Source organism: Somniosus microcephalus, chromosome 32, assembly GCF_052327205.1.
Source record: "Somniosus microcephalus isolate GS21.2 chromosome 32, FLI_Smic_1.0, whole genome shotgun sequence".
NCBI lineage: Eukaryota > Metazoa > Chordata > Chondrichthyes > Squaliformes > Somniosidae > Somniosus > Somniosus microcephalus.
In genome coordinates this window covers 40,715,200-40,736,819 of record NC_141018.1, presented here as the reverse complement: position 1 = coordinate 40,736,819, position 21,620 = coordinate 40,715,200, and the positions used below count along the sequence as shown (strand labels likewise).

Sequence of the window (21,620 nt, the reverse complement as noted above, 5' to 3'; positions counted from 1 at the left end):
TAACTGCCTGCAGCTGTAAAATACAGACAGCAATTAGCTCACATGCAAATAGTGGGTTTCACAATAACTTCACTCTTAAATTCCATCAAAAGATTACCTGAAATAGCCAAACTGTGGCAGGTAACTTACAGCTCGCGCCTCTGGGTCTTCAAATTTCAGCAGCTCAAGACAGGCATCTCCTTCAAGGGGCCGATCCAGATCCCACAGCTCACCACCGACCTTGGCTATAACGGAACTCTCCGCTAATCCCCGGCTACAGTCAGAGTGCAAACCAACACAACATTTTTATACCACATTCTTCATATACACCTGATCTATCAAATGCAAAGGTGATTCTGGTCCTGAACAGTAAATATCATAAATCAGACCCGTATACAAATCATACCCGCTCAGCTTCCAGCTCATAAAAACCGTGACTAGATTCTGCAGTGTATGGCCATGAGTCGGAGTGGGTGCTTCAGGAGTTTGCTGTATGGGCCATGAGCCGGAGTGCGTGCTCCTGGATTCTGTAGTGTATGGGTCATGAGTCGGAGTGCGCGCTCCTGTAGTTTGCTGTATGGGCCATGAGCCGGAGTGGGTGCTCCAGGAGTTTGCTGTGTGTATGGGCCATGAGCAGGAGTGCATGCTCCTGGATTCTGTAGTGTATGGGCCATGAGCAGGAGTGCGTGCTCCTGGATTCTGTAGTGTATGGGCCATGAGCAGGAGTGCGTGCTCCTGGATTCTGTAGTGTATGGGCCATGAGCAGGAGTGCGTGCTCCTGGATTCTGTAGTGTATGGGCCATGAGACAAGAGTGCGTGCTCCTGTAGTTTGCTGTATGAGCCTTGAGCCAGAGTGCGTGCTCCTGGAGTTTGCTGTGTGTATGGGCCATGAGCGGGAGTGGGTGCTCCTGTAGTTTGCTGTATGAGCCTTGAGCCGGAGTGCGTGCTCCTGGAGTTTGCTGTGTGTATGGGTCATGAGGCAGAGTGCGTGCTCCTGGAGTTTGCTGTGTGTATGGGCCATGAGCAGGAGTGCATGCTCCTGGATTCTGTAGTGTATGGGCCATGAGCAGGAGTGCGTGCTCCTGGATTCTGTAGTGTATGGGCCATGAGCAGGAGTGCGTGCTCCTGGATTCTGTAGTGTGTGGGCCATGAGACAGAGTGCGTGCTCCTGTAGTTTGCTGTGTGTATGGGCCATGAGTCAGTGTGTGGTACTATTCCTGTATCATGTCGATCATTTGTGAGTGGCTAGTTTCACCAAAGTGCAACATTGTCAGAAACACACACTTAGAGAGCGAGTTCTGAAAGATATCACAACAGTGTGGTGTAGCACGGCAATGTATGGCTAGCAGACACCCATGGCACTGCTCAGTTGGTTGTAATGCACCGCGCTCTATAATAGGGGTGTCAACAGAGTGTGACAAGGGCAACATTACAGGGAGTAAGTATGACTTAACAGGCAGTGCACGTTTATCACAAGAGTTTTAACATCTTAGTCGTGAATCTTACATCATATTCCTGATGGGAAGTCAGCAAATGGTAAAGTGGGGGAGGAGTTAGTGAGCAGTTGAGGGAGGAAAGGGAACGCTGGGTGTACCGAGGAACCAGAGTGAGACAATCAGAATTCAGCTGGGCAGCGAGAAATGTGTGTGGGGAAGGATAGTGGGAGGGACACGAGGGGGCGGATAATGGGATCTTGGGGAAAGGGAAGCTGAACAGGGAAGTGAGAAATATGGATTGTGGGGTAATGTTATTGGGGGCAAGTTGTTCTGTGGGCAACAGTGGGGTAATGGGGTATGTAGGGTGACAGTGGGGTAATGGGGTATGTAGGGTGACAGTGGGGTAATGGGATATGTAGGGTGACAGTGGGGTAATGGGATATGTAGGATGACAGTGGGGTAATGGGGTGTGTAGGGTGACAGTGGGGTAATGGGGTATGTAGGGTGACAGTGGGGTAATGGGGTATGTAGGGTGACAGTGGGGTAATGGGATATGTAGGGTGACAGTGGGGTAATGGGATATGTAGGATGACAGTGGGGTAATGGGGTGTGTAGGGTGACAGTGGGGTAATGGGGTATGTAGGGTGACAGTGGGGTAATGGGGTGTGTAGGGTGACAGTGGGGTAATGGGGTGTGTAGGGTGACAGTGGGGTAATGGGGTATGTACGGTGTCAGTGGGGTAATGGGGTATGTAGGGTGACAGTGGGGTAATGGGATATGTAGGGTGACAGTGGGGTAATGGGATATGTAGGATGACAGTGGGGTAATGGGGTGTGTAGGGTGACAGTGGGGTAATGGGGTATGTAGGGTGACAGTGGGGTAATGGGGTATGTAGGGTGACAGTGGGGTAATGGGGTATGTAGGGTGACAGTGGGGTAATGGGGTATGTAGGGTGACAGTGGGGTAATGGGGTATGTAGGGCGACAGTGGGGTAATGGGGTAAGAGGGTGACAGTGGGGTAATGGGGTATGTACGGTGACAGTGGGGTAATGGGATGTGTAGGGTGACAGTGGGGTAATGGGATGTGTAGGGTGACAGTGGGGTAATGGGATGTGTAGGGTGACAGTGGGGTAATGGGATGTGTAGGGTGACAGTGGGGTAATGGGATGTGTAGGGTGACAGTGGGGTAATGGGATATGTAGGGTGACAGTGGGGTAATGGGGTATGTACGGTGTCAGTGGGGTAATGGGGTATGTACGGTGTCAGTGGGGTAATGGGGTATGTAGGGTGACAGTGGGGTAATGGGATATGTAGGGTGACAGTGGGGTAATGGGATATGTAGGGTGACAGTGGGGTAATGGGATATGTAGGGTGACAGTGGGGTAATGGGATATGTAGGGTGACAGTGGGGTAATGGGGTATGTAGGGTGACAGTGGGGTAATGGGGTATGTATGGTGTCAGTGGGGTAATGGGGTAAGAGGGTGACAGTGGGGTAAATGGATATTGGGGACTGGAGATATTTGTGGAGGTAGAGCGTGAGATGCGACTTATTTAAGTGCCCCGGACTCGGAGTATCCGATGCTGCACAGCACTAAGTGACCAGGGACTGGACTACAGACGGGATCATACTTGTGGCTTTACCTAATTCGACAGGCAACCTGGTAAGGCGTTGTCTTCCACGATTCCCCGCTGATCTCCATGCCGTCTGGCAGTGTGATGGTGATAGCTCTGCTGTGCTGCGCAGCCCGCTCACCGAGTATGGAATCATGCTCTCGTTTGAGTCTCTCGTAAAGGTGTAAACGCTCCTCAACATAGGCCGGCCACTCGCCCCACTGGAAGCACAACCACAGCAGGGTGAGACATCTCCCTCCCGCACCCAGTACCACAGGGTATCGATCCCATCGGAGGGATGGTTCAGTCATTTCCCCCCCAAAAAGCTCCCCAGCCTCTCGAGGACTCCTTGTGGGTGTGGTTTCCCCAAACAGCGATTCTTCAACTGTGAACCTGGACAATGCCTGAAAATTATTCGACTGTGGATACATCACAGGCATGCTCAATCCTCTCCTCACCCGCCACCCCCCTCCACCCCACCCACACCTCCGCCCCCCCGCAAAATTCCCAAACACTCATTTCCCCGCAGGAGTCATGGGAAGTCATCAGGGCAGGATTCTGGCTGATTTTTCCCATTCCCTGGCGTAGCTCTACCTCACTACTTCTTCTCTCGACCCCTCCGCGGTGTCTAAATTGTCAGACTGCTTGTCCGACATAGTTCTGGATGAGCAAAAATTTTCTCCAATTAAATATTGGGAAGACCGAAGCCATTGTTTTCGGTCCCCGCCCCAAACTCCGTTCACTAGCCACTGACTCCATCCCTCTCCCTAACATCTGTCTGAGGCTGAACCACACTGTTCGCAACCTTGGTGTCATATTTGAGCCTGAAATGAGCTTCCGACCACATATCTGCAGCATAACAAAGACCACCTACTTCCACCTCTGTAACATTGCCTGTTTCCGCCCTTGCCTCAGCTCATCCGCTGCTGAAACCCTCATCCATGCCTTTGTTACCTCTATACTTGACTATTCCAACGCACTCCTGGCTGGCCTCCCACATTCCACCCTACATACACTTGAGGTCATCCAAAACTCGGCTGCCCGTGTCCTAACTCGCACCAAGTCCTGTTCGCCCATCACCCCTGTGCTCGCTGACCTACATTGGCTCTCAGTTAAGCAGCGCCTCAATTTCAAAATTCTTATCCTTGTTTTCAAATCCCTCCATGGCCTCATCCCTTCCTATCTCTGTAATCTCCTTCAGCCCCACAACCCCCGAGATATCTGCGCTCCTCTAATTCTGCCCTCTTGAGGATCCCTGATTATAATCGCTCAACCATTGGTGGTCGTGCCTTCTGTTGCCTAGGCCCTAAGCTCTGGAATTCCCTGCCTAAACCTGTTCGCCTCACTACCTCGCTTGTCTCCTTTAAGACGCTCGTTAAAACCTACCTCTTTGACCAAGCTTTTAGTCACCTGCCCTAATTTATCCTTGTGTGAATCGGGGTCAAATTTTTTGTCTTAAAATACTCCTGTGCAGCGCCTTGGGACGTTTTACTACGTTAAAGATGCTATATGAATACAAGTTGTTGTTGTTGTTGTAGTAGAGTCAGAGAAGCCAATTACAGAACCCCAACTGTTCCCTTGGTGAGATCAGTGAGCCCAACATAGCCTGAGGATCAAACCTGGTAACAGGCCGGTCACAAACAAACACCCTGGGAGGAGCAACTCTGAGCGACACAGAGAACCGTTCACAGGATGTGATGTTGAGATGGTCAAATAGTTAATATTACATCTTAGTTGAAAGATGTTACTCTCAGTTGGTAGCACACTCGCCTCAATCAGAAGGTTGTGAGTTCAAGTCTCACTCCAGGGACTTGAGCACATAAAGCTAGGCTGACACTCCAGTGCAGTGTGGAGGGAGTGCTGCGCTGTTGGAGGTGCCGTCTTTCAGATGACACGTTAAACCGAGGTCCCGTCTGCTTTCTCAGGTGGACGTAAAAAAATCCCATGGCACTATTTTGAAGAAGAGCAGGAGAGATATCCCCGGTGTCCTGGCTAATATTTATCCTTCAATCAACATAACAAAAACAGATTATCTGGTCACATTGCTGTTTGTGGGACTTTGCTGTGCGCAAATTGGCTGCCGCGTTTCCCACATTACAACAGTGGCTCCACTTCAAAAGTACTTAATTGGCTGTAAAGCGCTGTGAGACGTTGGTTAGTCGTGAAAGGCGCTATATAAATGCAAGGCCCGTATTTTCCGATGCGTACAGACTGTGTACACACCCGTAGGGACATCGGAAATACCGGTTTCAGGCATGCAAAGCGCATGCACAGAAAACTGGCATTTCCGATGTCAAGAATGCTCTTGACAGATCGGACGCCTGCCCTAGAGAAGGGCCTCTGCGGGGAGAGAGTTCCGCTTCCTGCAGCATAAGAGTTGAAAAGAAGTTTTTTTTTTTTTTTTAATTTTCACTCATTTATAATTTCAAAAAATACTTTTAAAAAGGCAAGTTTATTTTTAGCCCCGTAAAAAGATTTAATTTTTTTTTCAAAAAATGTAATTTGTTTAAAATATTTAATTTGTCATTTTAACTCATTTTAAAAATGTGATTTTTTTTTTTTTAAATGTCTTTAATGTTTTAACTGTGTTTTTGGGGTGATCTCCATTCATATATTTGACAGGTCAAATTGCAGGAGGACATTAATAAACTTGCAGAATGGGCATATAATTGACAAATAAAGTTCAACACAGATAAATATGAGGCATTACATTTTGGTAGGAAGAATAGGGAGGTCACTTATCACTTGGAGGGTGCGAGTCTGGGTGGGGTAGAGGAACAAAGGGATCTCGGAGTAAAAATACACAAATGACTAAAAGTTGCGACAGGTTAGCAAGGCCATAAAAAAGCAAACCAAGCACTCGGGTTCACTTCATAGAGTATGGCACAGAAGGAAGCCATTCGGCCCATCAAGTCCATTCCGGCTCTCTGTAGAGCAATCCAGTCAGTCCCATTCCCCCGCTCTATCCCCGTAGCCCTGCAAGTTTATTTCCCTCAAGTGCCTATCCAGACTCTCCTAGAAAACATTTAGGCCTAGAAATTCAGTATAGCCACTTTTGGGGCGGTAAAGTCGGGCGGCCGCTAAAGTTTGCGCCCGGCGCAAAGTTGCGCCTTCGCCGATATTCAGTCGCATCGCCCCAAGAGGTTGCTGCTGCGCTAAAACAGGCGATGCACGACTATCTTTAGGCGCTAAGCCGGCGGTGCTGAGCGATACCCCCGAGGCCGTGCGCAGCGAGTTCTTGATTGACGGCAGACACTCTGGCGCCGGTCAGCTCTTAAAGGGGGAGGGTGGATTTGTTTGCCTGCCACGCCCTGCACACTGCAGCCCTCAACCTAGGCCTGACCACTTCAGCTTCACCTGTACAACGCCCAGGACTATGGAGAAGGCCAGGGAGAGAGCGCAGTGCTTCAGCGACGGTGACCTGAGGCTGCTGGTTGGCGGAGTGGAGCGCAGGCGCCATGTTTTGTTCCCAGAAGGTGGCAAGAGGCCGCTGCCCAGCGCCTACCGGAAAGCCTGGAGGGAGGTGTCCAACAGGGTGTCTTCCAACAGCGTGGTTGCCAGGACTCCTGTGCAATGCCGGAATAAGTTCAACGACCTCACTCGGGTTGTCAGGGTGAGTACCCTTTCCAGTGCCCTCCTCATCCTTGCATGTGCACCTCACATTATGGGCAAAGGGACCTGAAAGCCCTAATGGCCAGCCCTCATCCAGCAGCTATGGGACTGGCATGAAAATCAATTGCACATTCAACACTTTACACACTGTCCAAGCTATTCGACCATGGGAGGCATTGCAGACAAGATCAGGGCTACACACTGTCCAAGCTATTCGACCATGGGAGGCAGTGCAGACAAGATCAGGGCTACACACTGGAGAAGCTATTCGACCATGGGAGGCAGTGCAGACAAGATCAGGGCTTCACACTGTACTTCGAGGCCGTCCTTTCTCTTGCAGGCCAAGGTGGCGCACAACCGGCGCAACCGAACTGAGACCGGGGGAGGCCGTCCTGACCTCAAAGAGCTCTCCGACCTCAACCAGCGTGTGGAGCGCATTATGGCAGGCCGGCTGATTGGCCCCGTCGCCAGTGGAGATGCCGACCCTGTTCTGGGCACCAATGGTAAGGGCATCACCTTTTGGACCTCTCTCGTTCCACCTGCGCATCAGATCAGCATCCTTTGCCACTGTCCGACCAATGCGGTGAATGGCACCACTCATGCCTCCCTCGCTGCCGCCCTGTCCTCACTCTAAAGCTACTCTTGTGCCTTCCTGCTTTCAGATGGTGACTCGCCAGGTGAGGAGGCGGGCCCTCAAGCTGCCACTGTCAGCCCTTCGGAAGACGAGGAGGAGGAAGAGGAAGCCGGCCCATCAGTGCCACCCTCAGCCGTGCCAGCCCATGGAGATGTAGGGGACACGTCTTCCTTGGAGGGGAGCCGGGGGGAAGGGTCGGAGGAGAGTGAAGCTCCGGGGCCCAGCGGCCTGCAGCAACGCGGGAGGGGTGGGGAAGCTCGGCGGACTTCTCCCCAGAGGGGGAATGCGGCCTCCAGTCCTGCGACGGTGAGCGCAGAGGAGGTGCGCCTCCTAGAGGAAATGGCCGTCCAGGCTGAGCGCAGGCACACTGAGCTCATGGCTGCAGTGGCAAGGATGCCTGACTCCATAGAGTCACTGGCAAGGAATGTGCAGGAATTCAGGGCAGCACAGGCCAGGAGTCTGGAGCAATTCAGTGCAGCACAGGCCAGGAGTCTGGAACTATTCAGTGCAGCACAGGCCAGGAGTCTGCAGGACATCGCGGCAGCACAGGCCAGGAGTCTGCAGGACTTCGCGGCAGCACAGTCGGCTTCTAGCCAAGTGCTCAGTCGTGCCGTCCATTCACTGGCTGGTGTCATGCGGACACAGACCAGGGCCACACGGGCACTAACTGCTGCCACCCTCGCTGGATCAGCCAGGCATCGCCAGGGCACCCGCCGCGCTGCAGCAGCCCAGCAGTCTGTTCTTCAGCTGTTTGCTGCGCATGCTGCAGTGCTGGCCCGTGCGAGTGCCAATGTCTCAGACGGCCAGCGAGCACCTGCGATCTGCCAGGTTGCCACCATTCCTGCAGCCGACACTGCCACTCCGCCATTGCAGCTGCCACGAGCTGCTGGACAGACTGCTGCCGCCCAGCCAGAGTTGGAGCAGTCAGCAGCCGGCCACTCCAAGGCCAGAGCTGGTGCAGGCCGACCCCCAAGGGCATCTGCCGTCTCGCCATCTGCCCCTCAGCAGCCTTCCCCCAGCCTTGCTGCAGCCACTGGGCTCCCATTGAGCAGCAGCAGGGCGGGCAGGGGCCAGGCAAGGATGCGCAAGGCATCGCCCTCGCAGGGCAAAAAGCAGAGGTATGCACAAATGCCTGGTGCTTGTTGTAAGGCCGAGACTGTTGCAGTTGTTTTTGTGTAAGGCCGAGACTGGTGTCTTTCTTTCTTTTTGTAAGGCCGAGACTGGTAGTTTTGTGTTTTTGGAGGGGGCTTCTCCACATGAGCATGTAATGTGGGAAGGGCAGAGGTTTTCAATAAATTATTGTTGTTAAATTGCAGTGTGCATGGTTTTTTGGTTAAGTCCTGGTTGCCCTGCTCGGCTGAGGGCTTGTGGAGCGGCTGCATTCATCTGCTGACATTGGCACAAGCCATTCCCTGAGAGGGGGCCTAGAACCGACGTTCAATAAGCCTGCGACGGGCGGCCCTTGCACTTTGTGCCTCCCTCCTGTGCTGGTCCTCCTCCTCCTCCTCCTCCAATCTCTGGTGGCAGTGCCTGAGTCCTGCGGATAGCCAGGTTGTGCAGCATGCAGCAAACGACCACGAAATGGGAGACTCTCTCCGGCGAATACTGTAGGGCTCCACCGGAACGATCCAGACAGCGGAACCGTTGCTTCAGGACGCCAATTGTTTGTTCGATGATGTTCCTGGTCGCTTGATGGCTCTCGTTGTATCCCTCTTCAGCAGGGGTGCTGGGCGCACGGAGCGGGGTCATCAGCCAGGTACACAAAGGATAGCCTTTGTCCCCGATAAGCCATCCTCGTGGGTGAGGCTGTGCCTGGAACATGTCTGCCACAGAAGTCTGTCGCAGGATGAAGGCATCGTGGCTGCTGCCTGGAAAGCGGGCATTGACAGCTAGGATGAGCTGCCTGTGGTCACACACCAGCTGGACGTTCAGCGAATGGTAGCCCTTCCGGTTGCGGTAATCCTCGGCATTCTCCAGAGGTGCCCGCAAAGCCACATGCGTGCAGTCAATGGCGCCCTGCACCATGGGGAAGCCCGCGAATGCTGCAAAGCCCATTGCACGCTGTTGCTGCTTGGCAAGGGTCATGGAGAAGGAGATGAACTGACGTCTCCTTTTGAAAAGGGCATTGGTCACCTGGCGGATGCAATGCACGGCACGGCGAACTGGGAGATGTTGGCAATGTCCCCAGTAGCGGATTGGAAGGAGCCGGTGGCATAGAAGTTGAGAGCCACCGTCACCTTCACTGCCACCGACAGAGACGTCCTGCTCCTCAGCTGTGGCTGCAGATCACCGCCAAGCAGCTGGCAGATCTCTGTGACCACGTGCCTTCTGAATCGCAGCCTCCGAACACACTGCTCGTCAGACATGTTGAGATAGGAGAACTGCTGGCGGTATACCCTGGGTGGGTAAGGCCTCCTTTGCCGACGCCTGTTGCCCCCTCTCCGTCTAGCCAGGGCTGCCACTCTCTCACGGCGTCTGTGAGCCCTTTGGATGTAATTGAGAAAGCCAGCGTTGACACCCATTGCAGCCCCCATAATATGCTGGCAAACAATGAGATGTCAATGAAGGCAAAGACAATTGGAAAGCTGTGGCCTGAAGCCAGAAGTACCTGTCCTAGTGTTGGGCCAAAGCAGAAAGCTCTCTACCTTGGTCTCTCTCCAAAGGTCCGTTTGTCAAGAAGGAGTGCTGCAAAATGGCAGCCTTTTATAGTGCAGGAGGAGTGCCCTTTAATTTGCGCCCCCCGCGCCCCGCATCGGCTGAGCACCGTTCCACTCTAACAGTCGCTAGGGGCGCCAGGCGCACAATGGGGCGGCGCGACTGAAGTTCCGGTTGGGGGCGCACAAAGGGCGTTGCACGAGGAAATGATCTGCGCGCGCAGCTGAGCGCGCGCAAAGACTTTGCGCCGCCGCTAAATCTCAAGTGAAGTTGGGGCGAGGCGCAGATCGCGCTGCGCCCGGGCGCTAGCCGCCTTGCGCCCGACATCTACTCCTCCTAAGGCGCTAGCGGCTGGCGCAACCAACTGAATTTCTAGGCCTTAGTGTCTCCGCTTCCGCCACTTCCATCGGCAGCGAGTTCCAGGTCCTCACCACTCGCTGCGTAAAAAAGTTTTTCCTCACATGCCCCCTATATCTCTTGCCTAAAACCTTAAATCTGTGTCCCCTAGTCCTTGCACCATCAACTAGTGGGAACAGCCTTTCCCCATCTAGCCTATCCAAACCCGTCATAATCTTGTACACCATTATCAAATCACCCTTCAACCTCCTTTGCTCTAATGAAAATAAATCCAGCTTCTCCAAGCTGTCCTTGTAGCTAAGATCCCCCATCCCCGGAACCATTCTGGTAAATCCCTGCACCCTCTCAAGGGCCTTCACATCCTTCCTAAAGTGTGGTGACCAGAACTGGATGCAATACTCCAGTTGTGGCCTAACCAGCGCTTTATAAAGGTTCAGCATAACTTCTCTACTTTTGTACTCAATACCTCTATTTATGAAGCCCAAGATCCCATATGCTTTGTTAACCACTCTCTCAATATGTCCTGCCACCTTCGGGGACCTATGCACATTAACTCCCAGGTCCCTCTGTCCCTGCACTCTTTAAAACTGTGCCATTAAGTGTATATTGCCTCTCCCTGTTCCTTCTGCCAAAATGCATCACCTCGCACTTCTCTGCATTAAATTCCATCTGCCACTTGTCTGCCCATTCTGCTAGCCTTTCTTTATCCTGTTGCAGTCGATTGATATCATCATCACTGTTTGCTACACCCCCAAGTTTGGCGTCATCGGCAAATTTAGAAATTCTACTTTGTATTCCAATATCCAGGTCATTTATATATATCAAAAAAAGCAGTGGCCCCAGTACTGACCCTTGGGGAACACCACTGTCTACCATCCTCCAGTCTGAAAAACAGCCATTTACCACAACTCACTGTTTTCTGTCCTTAAGCCAATTCCTTATCCAAGCCGCCACTGACCCACTTATTCCATGAGCCTCAATTTTGTTAACCAGCCTTCTAAGTGGTACTTTGTCAAATGCCTTCCGAAAATCCATGTGGACAACATTCATTGAATTCCCTTCATCAATCCTCCCTGTTACTTCATCAAAAAATTTATAGTCCAACACGATCTTCCTTTGACAAACCCATGTTGGCTCTCCTTAATTAGCTTAAACCTCTCCAAATGCCCATTAATTTTTTCCTTGATTATTGTTTCTAAAACTTTACCCACCACTGATGTTAAACTGACCCGCCTGTAGTTACTAGGATTGTTCTTACACCCTTTCTTGAACAATGGTGTCACATTTGCCACTTTCCAATCCTCAGGCACCTCCCCCGCATCTAGGGAAGATTGGAAAATTATGGCAAGTCCTTCCACTATCTCCTCCCCGAATTCCCTTAGCAACCTGGGATGCAGCCATCTGGACCAGGCAACTTGTCCACTCCAAGCATACCCAGCCTTTCTAGTATACAATTTTCACCCCTTCCATTGCTTCTACCTTTTCCACTTCTACCGATACTTTGTCAGCATCCACCTCCTTAGTAAACACCGATACAAAGTACTCATTGAATATTCTAACCTTGCCCTGCGCCTCTAAACATATATCACCTTCTTTGTCTCTAATAGGCCCCACCCCGCCTCTTACTACCAGCTTACTGTTTACATGCCGGTAGAAGATTTTTGAGTTCCCTTTTATGTTAGAAACGCCATTCTACTCTCATATTCTCTCTTTGCCGATCTTATTTTCATCTTCACTTCCCCTCTCAACTTATCGTATTTGGTCTCGTTCTCCCTTGAAGAATTCACCTGACATGCATCATACGCCCTCTTTTTTGTTTCATCATCTTCTCTATCTCCCTCGTCATCCAAGGAGCCCTTGCTTTGGTTCCCTTACCCTTCCCTCTTGTTGGAATGTACCTGGCCTGTACTTGGAACATCTCCTCCTTAAAGATCACCCATTGTTCAGTTACAGTTTTTCTGGTCAGTCTTTGGTTCCATTTACCCTGGCTAGATCCTTTCGCATCCCAGAGGTTTGGAATTGAAAGGTAGGGAAGTTATGCTAAACCTGTATCGAACCTTGGTTAGACCACACTAATACTGCGTACGGTTCTGGTCGCCATATTATAAAAAGGATATAGAGGCACTTGAGAGGGTGCAGAGAAGATTTACAAGGATGATACCAGAAATGTGAGGGTATACATATGAGGAAAGGATGAACAGGCTGGGTCTCTTTTCTCTTGGAAAAAAAGGGTGCGGGGTGACCTAATAGAGGTCTTTAAAATTATTAAAAGTTTTGATAGAGTGGATACAGAGAGAACCTTTCCACTTGTGGGGAAGAGCATAACTAGAGGCCATCAATATAAGATAGTCACCAAGAAATCCAATAGGGAATTCAGAAGAAACATCTTTACCCAAAGTGTGGTGAGAATGTGGAACTCGCTACCACAGGGAGTGGTTGAAGCAAAAAGTATCGATGCATTGAAGGGGAGGCTGGACAAGCGTATCAGAGAGAAAGGAATCGAGGGTTATACTGAGTTAGAGGAGAAAAACGGGAGGAGGCTCGAGTGGAGCATAAACGCCGGCATGGACTGGTTGGGCCGAATGGCCTGTTTCTGTGCCGTATATCCTATGTACATCAGTCGTGTGGTGAACAAGCTGAAAGACACAAAACCATCAAGTCCCAGAGTGTGCCACAGCTCCTTGGACTGACCTGGGTGCAATGTGCACTCTGAGACTCTTCCCCACCTATTAAATCCTGGGAAAGGATTGTGTCAAGTCCCTGCTCACCTCTCAGAGGTAAATCAGAATACAGAAGTAACCTCATGTCCTCCAGCTCGCACCCACCCAGTTCCCTTCAGCCTGACCCTCTCACACGGTCAGCAACCAAGGAACCATCTCACACAACACTGCATGGAATCATGGAATGGTTACAGCAGAGGAGGCCATTCAGTCCGTCGAGCCCGTGCCAGCTCCCTGCAAGAACACTTCAGCTAGTCCCACTCCCCTGCCCTTTCCCCGTAGCCATGCGCATTTTATTCCTTCAAGTACTTATCCAACTCCCTTTTGAAAGCTGTGATTGAGTCGGCCTCCACTGCCCTTTCAGGCATTGCATTCCAGATCCTAACCACTCGCTGAGTAAAAGAGTTTTTCCTCATGTCGCCTTTGGTTCTTTTGGCAATCACCTTAAATCTGTGTCCTCTGGTTCTCGACCCTTCTGCCAATGGGAACAGTTTCTCTCTATCTACTCTGTCCAGCCCCCTCATGATTTTGAACACTTCTATCAAATCTCCTTTCAATCTTTTCTGCTCTAACGAGAAAAACCCCAGCTTCTCCAGTCTATCCACGTAACTGAAGTCCCTCATCCCTGGAACCATTCTTGTAAATCTTTTCTGCACCCTCTCTAATCTCTTCATATCCTTCCTAAAGTGCAGTACTCCAGTTGAGGTCAAACCAGTGTTTTATACAGGTTCATCAGAATTTCCACGCTTTTGTACACGATACCTCTATTCATGAAGCCCAGGATCCCATAAGCTTTTTTAACTGCTTTCTCAACCTGCTCTACCACCGTCAACGATTTGTGCACATATACCCCTAGGTCTCTCTGTTCATGCACCCCCTTTAGGATTGCACCCTTTAGTTTATATTTCCTCTCTTCATTCTTTCTACCAAAATGTATCACTTTGCACTTGTCTGCGTTAAATTTCATCTGCCACATGTCCGCCCATTCCACCAGCCTGTCTATGTCCTCTTGAAGTCGATCACTATCATCATGTTCACTATACTTCCAAGTTTTAGATCATCTGCAAATTTTGAAATTGTGCCCTGTACACCCAAGTCCAAGTCATTAATATATATCAAGAAAAGCAGTGGTCCGAGAACCGACCCCTGGGGAACACCACTGTATACCTTCCTCCAGTTGGAAAATAACCGTTCACCACTGCTCTGTTTCCTGTCACTCAGCCAATTTTGTATCCATGCTGCCACTGTCCCTTTTATTCCATGGGCTTCAACTTTGTCGAATGCCTTTTGGAAATCCATGTGTACCACTTCAACCGCATTGCCCTCATCAACCCTCTCTGTTACCTCATCAAAAAACTCGATCAAGTTGGTTAAACACGATTTGCCTTCAACAAATCGGTGCTGGCATACCTTAACTAATCTACACTTGTCCAAGTGACTGTTAATTTTGTCCCTGATTATTGTTTCTAAAAGCTTCCCCACTACTGAGGTTAAACTGACTGGCCTGTAGTTGCTGGATTTATCTTTATACCCTTTCTTGAACAAGGGTGTAACATTTGCAATTCTCCAGTCCTCTAGCACCACCCCCGTTTCTAAGGAGGATTGGAAGATTATGGCCAGTACCTCCGCGATTTCTTCCTTCACTTCCCTCAGCATCCTAGGATGCATCCCATCTGGGCCTGGTGAGTTATCTACTTTAAGTACAGCCAGCCTTTCTAGTACCTCCTCTTTATCAATTCTTATCCCATCCAGTATCTCCTCCTTCACTATGTTTATGGCAGCATCTTCTTCCTTGGTGAAGACAGATGCAAAGAACTCATTTAGTACCTCAGCCATACCCTCTGTCTCCAGGCATAGGTCTCCTTTTTGGTCCCAAATCGGCCCCACCCCTCCTCTTACTACCCGTTTACTATTTATATGCCGATAAACATAAGAACATAAGAAATAGGAGCAGGAGTAGGCCAATCGGCCCACTCGAGCCTGCTCCGCCATTCAATAAGATCATGGCTGATCTGATCCTAACCGCCAATCCATTATCACAGAACCATCTCCTGAATCTAACAGAATTAGACACACGAAATAGGAGCAGGATCAGGCTAAACGGCCCCTGGGCCCGCTCCGCTACCCACAGGGCCATGACCGATCCGAACCTAGACTCATGTCCAAATTCCTGCCCGCTCCCCGTAACCCTTAATTCCCTTTACTTCTAGGAAACTGTCTATTTCTGTTTTAAATTTATGTAATGATGTAGCTTCTACAGCTTTTTGGGGCAGCATATTCCATGGACCTACCACCCTCTGAGTAAAGTAGTTCCTCCTCATCTCAGTTTTGAAAGAGCAGCCCCTCATTCTAAGACTATGCCCCCTAGTTCTAGTTTCACCCATCATTGGGAACATCCTCCCCGCATCTACCCGCTTCACAATCTTATATGTTTCAATAAGATCGCCTCTCATTCTTCTGAACTCCAATGAGTAGAGTCCCAATCTACTCAACCTCTCCTCATATGTCCATCCCCTCATCCCCGGGATTAACCGAGTGAACCTTCTTTGTACTGACTCGAGAGCAAGTATGTCCTTTCTTAAGTATGGACACCAAAACTGTATGCAGTATTCCAGGTGCGGTCTCACCAATACCTTGTACAACTGAAGCAATACTTCCCTATTTTTATATTCTATCCCCCTAGCAATGAAAGCCAACAAGATAGAAGACTTTTGGATTACTTTTTATGTTAGCTGCCATTCTATTCTCATACCCTCTCTTTGTCCCTCTTATTTTCTTATTCACTTCTCCGCTGAACTTTCTATATTTAGCCTGATTCTCAGATGTATTCTCGACCTGACATCTGTCATACGCGCTCTTTTTCTGCTTCATCTTACTCTCTATCTATTTCATCATCCAGGGAGCTCCAACTTTAGTTGCCATTCCTTTCCCCCTAGTGAGAATGTACCTCAACTGTGCCCGAACTATTTCCTCTTTAAAGGCAATTTTTACAATTTTGCCTGACAATCTTTGATTCCAATTTATCCGGGCTAGATCCGTTCTCATTCCACTGAAATTGGCCTTCCTCCAATTAAGTATTTTTACTCTAGATTGCTCCGTCCTTTCCCATAGCTAATCTAAACCTAATGATACTATGATCACTGTTCCCTAAATGTTCACCTACTGACACTTGCTCCACTTGACCTACCTCATTCTCCAGAACGAAATCCAGCAACGCCTCCTTCCTTGTTGGGCCGGAAACATACTGATCAAGAAAGTTCTCCTGAACACTTCAGAAATTCTTCCCCCTCTCTGCCCTTTACACTATTACTATCCCAGTCTATATTAGGACAGTTGAAGTCCCCCATTATCACTACTCTATAGTTCTTGCATCTCTCTCTAATTTCTCTGCAAATTTGCTCATCCCTATTTTTCCCCACTAGTTGGTGGCCTATAGAATACACCTGGTAGTGTAATGGCACCTCTAGCCATATAGATTCTGTCCTTGACCCCTCCAGGACATCCTCTCTCACCAGCACTAACATTCTCCTTAACCAATACTGCCACACCACCTCCTATCTTTCCTTCCCTTTCTTTCCTGCAGCGTGAGTCACAACCTTCAGTCCTGTTCCTGACCAGACAGTCTCCAGCTGTGTATCGCTCCTTGCTAACACAGCAATCACTCTTCACCTGGCGGGGGAGCGGCTGTTGCACATATCTGCTACTCTGTGGGGGGACACTGCTTATCCTGCTTGAGGCTGGTTAGTTCTTTTCTCTAGTTCTGCACAGGTTAGTTCTGTCACTAATTCTGTTCTGGTGGGTTATGAAGTATTTACAGGACAGAAACAGGCCATTCAGCGCAACAGGTCCATGCCAGTGTTTATACTCCACAGGAGCCTCCTCCCCTTCTTCATCCAACCAATCAACATATCCTTCGATTCCTTTCTCCCTCATGTGCTTATCTAGCTTCCCTTGAATGCATCTATGCTGCTATTCGCCTCAACTACTCCTTGTGGTAGTGTCACATTCTACCTACTCTCTGGGTAAAGAAGATTCTTCTGAATTCTCTATTGGATTTATTAGAGACTATCTTATATTTATGGCCCCTAGTTCTGGTCTCGCCCGCAAGTGGAAACATCTTCTCTACTTCTACCCGATCAAACTCTTTTAGAATCTTATAGGCCTCTATCAGGTCACCACTCAGACTTCTCTTTTCTTCAGCCTGTTCAATCTTTCCTGATGGATGTAACTTCTCAGTACTGGAATCATTCTAGTAAATCTTGTTTTGCACCTTCTCCAATGCTTCTTTATCTTTTTTATAATATGGAGACCAGAACTGTGCACAGTATTCCAAGTGTAATCTAACCAAGGTTCGATACAAGTTTAACATAACTTAGCTGCTTTTCAATTCTATCCTTCTAGAAATGAACCCCAGTTCTTTGTTTGCTTTTTTTATGCATTTATTAACCTGCGTCGCTACTTTTAGTGATTTGTGTATCTGTAGCCCAGATCCCTCTGTTTTTCTACTCCATTTTGAACACTTATTTTCCAAGGAATATGTAGCCTCCTTATTTTCCCTACCAAAATGTACTACTCGCACTTATCTATGTTGAAATTCATTTGCCAATTACACAACCATTCTGCAAGTTTATTAATGTCTTTCTGTAGTGCTGTGCAGGTTAGTTCTGCGCTCACAGTCCAAGTTGTGTTTAATTCTTAGTGGGGAACAAGAATGATCTGGGACCCGGACTGTTCAGGGAACCACAGAGGCCCCAAGGCCTGGGACAGTCGACTTTCTGAGAAATCTGTACAAGTTACTGGCTGGAGCAGTTCCTGGGGCCAGTCCCACACCCACCTCATCCACCATCAGTAACTGGGGCAGTCTTTGCTTCCTACTTCTCACTCAAAGCCTTAATCATTTTCATCACTCTTCAGAGCAGCACGAATGAAATGTGTGACTCCAGTACACCATGCTGTCCATTTACCCTCTGAACCCTGGGGAAACTCTCAGGGTTATAGGGGGGCAGCTACAACCACCCCGATACCCATACAGTGCCCCAGGATGGTACCTAGTTTATCACGAGGGCTGATTGAAATACCTCTGTTGATTTGGTGTCTCCTTGAGGTGGATCATTCTTTTCCTTCTTGCTCTTGAGCTGCTTGGCCAGCTGTTGAGAGTCAGCCTCAGTCTGCGGGTTAAACCAGAACAAAACTTAAATCGGTTGCCATAACTCGACAGTCCCCAAATGCTGGCAATCTGGACTACACGGTCTGAAGGGTAAATAGTCAGAGATTGTAATCACTGGTCAGTGAGACAGTAACAAGAGGCACAAATTGATGATGGTCACAAAAAATATTGAAGTGGAACCTATGTATTTTGCAGCAGAGCTCACCGAATAGTAATTGGGAGCAGGAACCGAGGACTGTTCCCCTCTAACCCACTGGCACGAAGGGCAATTGTACCCACATACTGTTACCCTGGCTGGGATCAGCTGACACAGCAAACATCAGCAGACTATTTACTGACTGGCTAAATAATGAATAAACTGCCCAAAACACACAGGGCCAGTTTAAAGCTAAAAGGAGAGTTGGTGAAGTATTCTGCCGAGCATCACTGGAGTTTAATGAAGCACAGCTACTTTCAGAGGCCATGTCTATTGTAGACGTGTACTCTCAGCAGCAGCAGATCCTCAGCTCGAGAAATGCGACCTGGGTCACTGAAGGGTATTTACCCAATCATCAGCAGGACCGAGAATTGCAAACAGCTCCCAGTCAGCAATGTCAGGGGCAAGGGTCAGCGGTCAGTTGCTGCAGGGGTCAGCGGCCAGTCACAGTGGCAACACCTGGGTAAAAATGTCCAGCGGAGTATTGGGACTCCGCGATCCTACCTGGGCTCCGGAGGCGGTGCTGTATGGCGGTGAGGCCCGAGCGGTGGGCGGCCCTCTCCCCAGCTCCGCCCGCAGGCTCCGCTCCAGGTGCAGCCGCCGGTACTGCAGTTTCTCGTTCTCCTCTCTGAGGCTCCGCAGCTCCGGGCCGCCCGCCGGCTCCTCGTCCCCGCGCCGCAGCCGCTCCATCGCCGCGCTAAGCCAACGGACCTGCGCCTCCTGCCCGGCCAGGCGCTGAGCCAAAGCCGCCGCCGCCATCCCGCTCACTCGCTCCCGGCCCCGCGCAGCCGCACTAAGCGTTCCCGGCCCCGCGCAGCCGCACTGAGCGTTCCCGGTACCATGGGAACAGGCGGCCATTCAGCCGCTCGAGCCTTTTCCGCCATTCGATGAGCTGCTGCTTGATCTTCACCTCAGAACCATCTGCCGGCCGTTTCATATCCTCAATACCCAACAAAATCTATCAATCTCAGTTTTGAAGTTTTCATTCTGACCCCCCCGCCCAGCCTCAATAGCTTTTTGGGGGAGAGAGTTCCAGAATTCCACTACCCTTTGAATGAAGAAACGCTTCCTGACATCTCCCTTGAACGGCCCCCACCGCACTCCCGCCCCCATCCAGTCAATTCCCCGTCCCATTCCCGCCACCGATTGCACCGGGTTAGCTCCAGTTCCAGCACTGGGATAGTTCCAGTTCCAGCACCAGGATAGCTCCAATTCCAGCACTGGGATAGCTCCAGTTCTACTCCGGGTTAGCTCCAGTTCCAGCACCGGGACAGCTCCAGTTCCAGCACTGGGATAGCTCCCGTTCCTGTTCCAGTTTGGCAAACAATGTGAAATATTCACCTGGAGATGCTTTGGGCGCAGACTAGACACATTTTCATAATGAGTGTATAGCAAAAGCTGGAGTTCCTTGGCTACGTAGAGAAAATAAAATGAGACTTAAAAAAAGAGGCAGATGCCAATTCTAGGCCTAATTATATGAAAATAGTAAATATCGAGGGGAAGCAAAAAGGGTATAAGGAAAGACACATGGATCAAAAGGGGAAATAGCAAAGATTTTTATAAACACAAAAAAAGGAAAAAATGATTAAAGAAATGGCAGGGCTGATTAGAGATGAAAAACAAAATCTTCTCATGGAGGGTGAAGGAATGGCGGAGATACTAAATGAGGACTGTGGTAGTGAGGATAAATGGTACAGGACCAGGTGAAGCAATTAGCTGAGATAACTACAGATAAGGTCGGAATAAAAAGGTTGGTGGCTCCAGCTCTGACGGCTGCATCCTAGTGTGAAGTCAGAGAGGGAACCGCAGAGGCTGTGACTATGGTCTTTCAAACATCCTTAGACATGGAAGTTGTGCCAGAGGTCTGGGAGATGCTTCTGTAAGACCTCTGTTCAAAAAGGGAGACCTGGATAGTCCAAGTAACGATGGAGTAGTCAGCCTAACATCGGTCGTGTCACACGACTTGTGTGTATTCTAGTGATCAGAATACAGGATAAAATTAATTCTCACCTGGAAACATATGGGCTAATTAAAAATAATGGGCAGGTTGTGTCTAACAAATTTAACAGAATTCTTGAGGAAATAATGCAGTGTATTGATACAGGAAATGCAGAGGATGTTGTGTACATGGATTTTCAAAAAGCATTTGATAAGGTGAGCCAAAGGAGAATTGTAATAAAGTGAAGTCACACTGTGCTAAAGGGAGTGTGGCAGCACGAGTAGTAAGTTAGTTAGAGGAGAGGAAGGAGAGAGTTGTGGTAGATAGATAGTTTTCAGACTGCAAGGACAAACAGTGGAGTCTTCCAGGGGTCAGTATTGGGACCATTGTTATTCTCAAATTTTATAAATAATGTGGACTTGGGTGTAGAAGGCTATATAGAAAAATGGATTGGCCATATAAAAATCAGATGACATTTAATGCAGAGAAATGTGAAGTGATACACTTTGGGAGCAAGAATAAGGAGGGGGCAAATACACAAAATGGTAAAACTTTAAAGGAAGTTGAGAGGGAGACTCAGGGGATTCAGATCTTTTAAAATGGGAGGGTGACTTGTTAAAATTGTAAAGAAGCGTTGATTGGGAAATGAGCATGACTGACACAGCTGCTCCTGGGGGAACACGCAGCATTCTACCATTCTGGGCACACCCCAAGCCCCAAAAGCCTTTGTTTTGCTCAGGGTGGGATCTCCGGCACAACAAGCGGTGGAATCAGAGAGAACATAAAGAGCAGGAAATATCTTTCTTATAAAATTAAATAAAATAAAACTAAGTATTTTCAGAGTAATAACACTAAACAAAACCGTCTAAAGGCAGCCTGATCTGCGGGCATCTGCGTTTGTAATTAAATCAGAGAATCTGAATTCCTGGCGGTGAGGGGCCATCAGACTCAGTGATTCCCTAGACCCTGGACTGAAGCTCTGATTAACTGGCTGACAAACAAACAATGAACCGTACCCCAGTGAGAGTCAATGCCTGTGGAACCATACTGCAGCAGGGTCAGTGTCTGTGGAACTTGTATCCCAATGAGAGTCAGTGTCTGTGGAACCCGTACCCCAGTGAGAGTCAGTGCCTGTGGAATCCGTACCCCAGTGAGAGTCAGTGCCTGTGGAATCCATAACCCAGTGAGAATCAGTGTCTGTGGAACCCGTACCCCAGTGAGAGTCAGTGTCTGTGGAACCCGTACCCCAGTGAGAGTCAATGTCTGTGGAACCCGTACCCCAGTGACAGTCAGTGTCTGTGGAACCCATACCC

At 49.4% G+C, this 21,620-nt stretch overlaps 1 protein-coding gene across 1 annotated transcript in view; it reads right to left on the bottom strand.

Moving 5' to 3' along the window:
• LOC147097522 (threonine--tRNA ligase 1, cytoplasmic-like) overlaps positions 1–19,176 on the bottom strand; it is a 43,760-nt gene extending 24,584 nt beyond the window's left edge. The window contains exons 1-4 of the mRNA XM_085972008.1: positions 18,873–19,176; positions 18,084–18,173; positions 3,058–3,248; positions 98–253 (exon numbers count right to left, since the gene is read on the bottom strand). Of these exons, the coding sequence (XP_085828134.1) occupies positions 98–253; positions 3,058–3,248; positions 18,084–18,173; positions 18,873–19,127 (692 nt within the window). The 5' untranslated portion in view covers positions 19,128–19,176. The remainder of the gene's footprint in view (positions 1–97; positions 254–3,057; positions 3,249–18,083; positions 18,174–18,872) is intronic.
• Between the last annotated feature and the right edge of the window lie 2,444 nt (positions 19,177–21,620).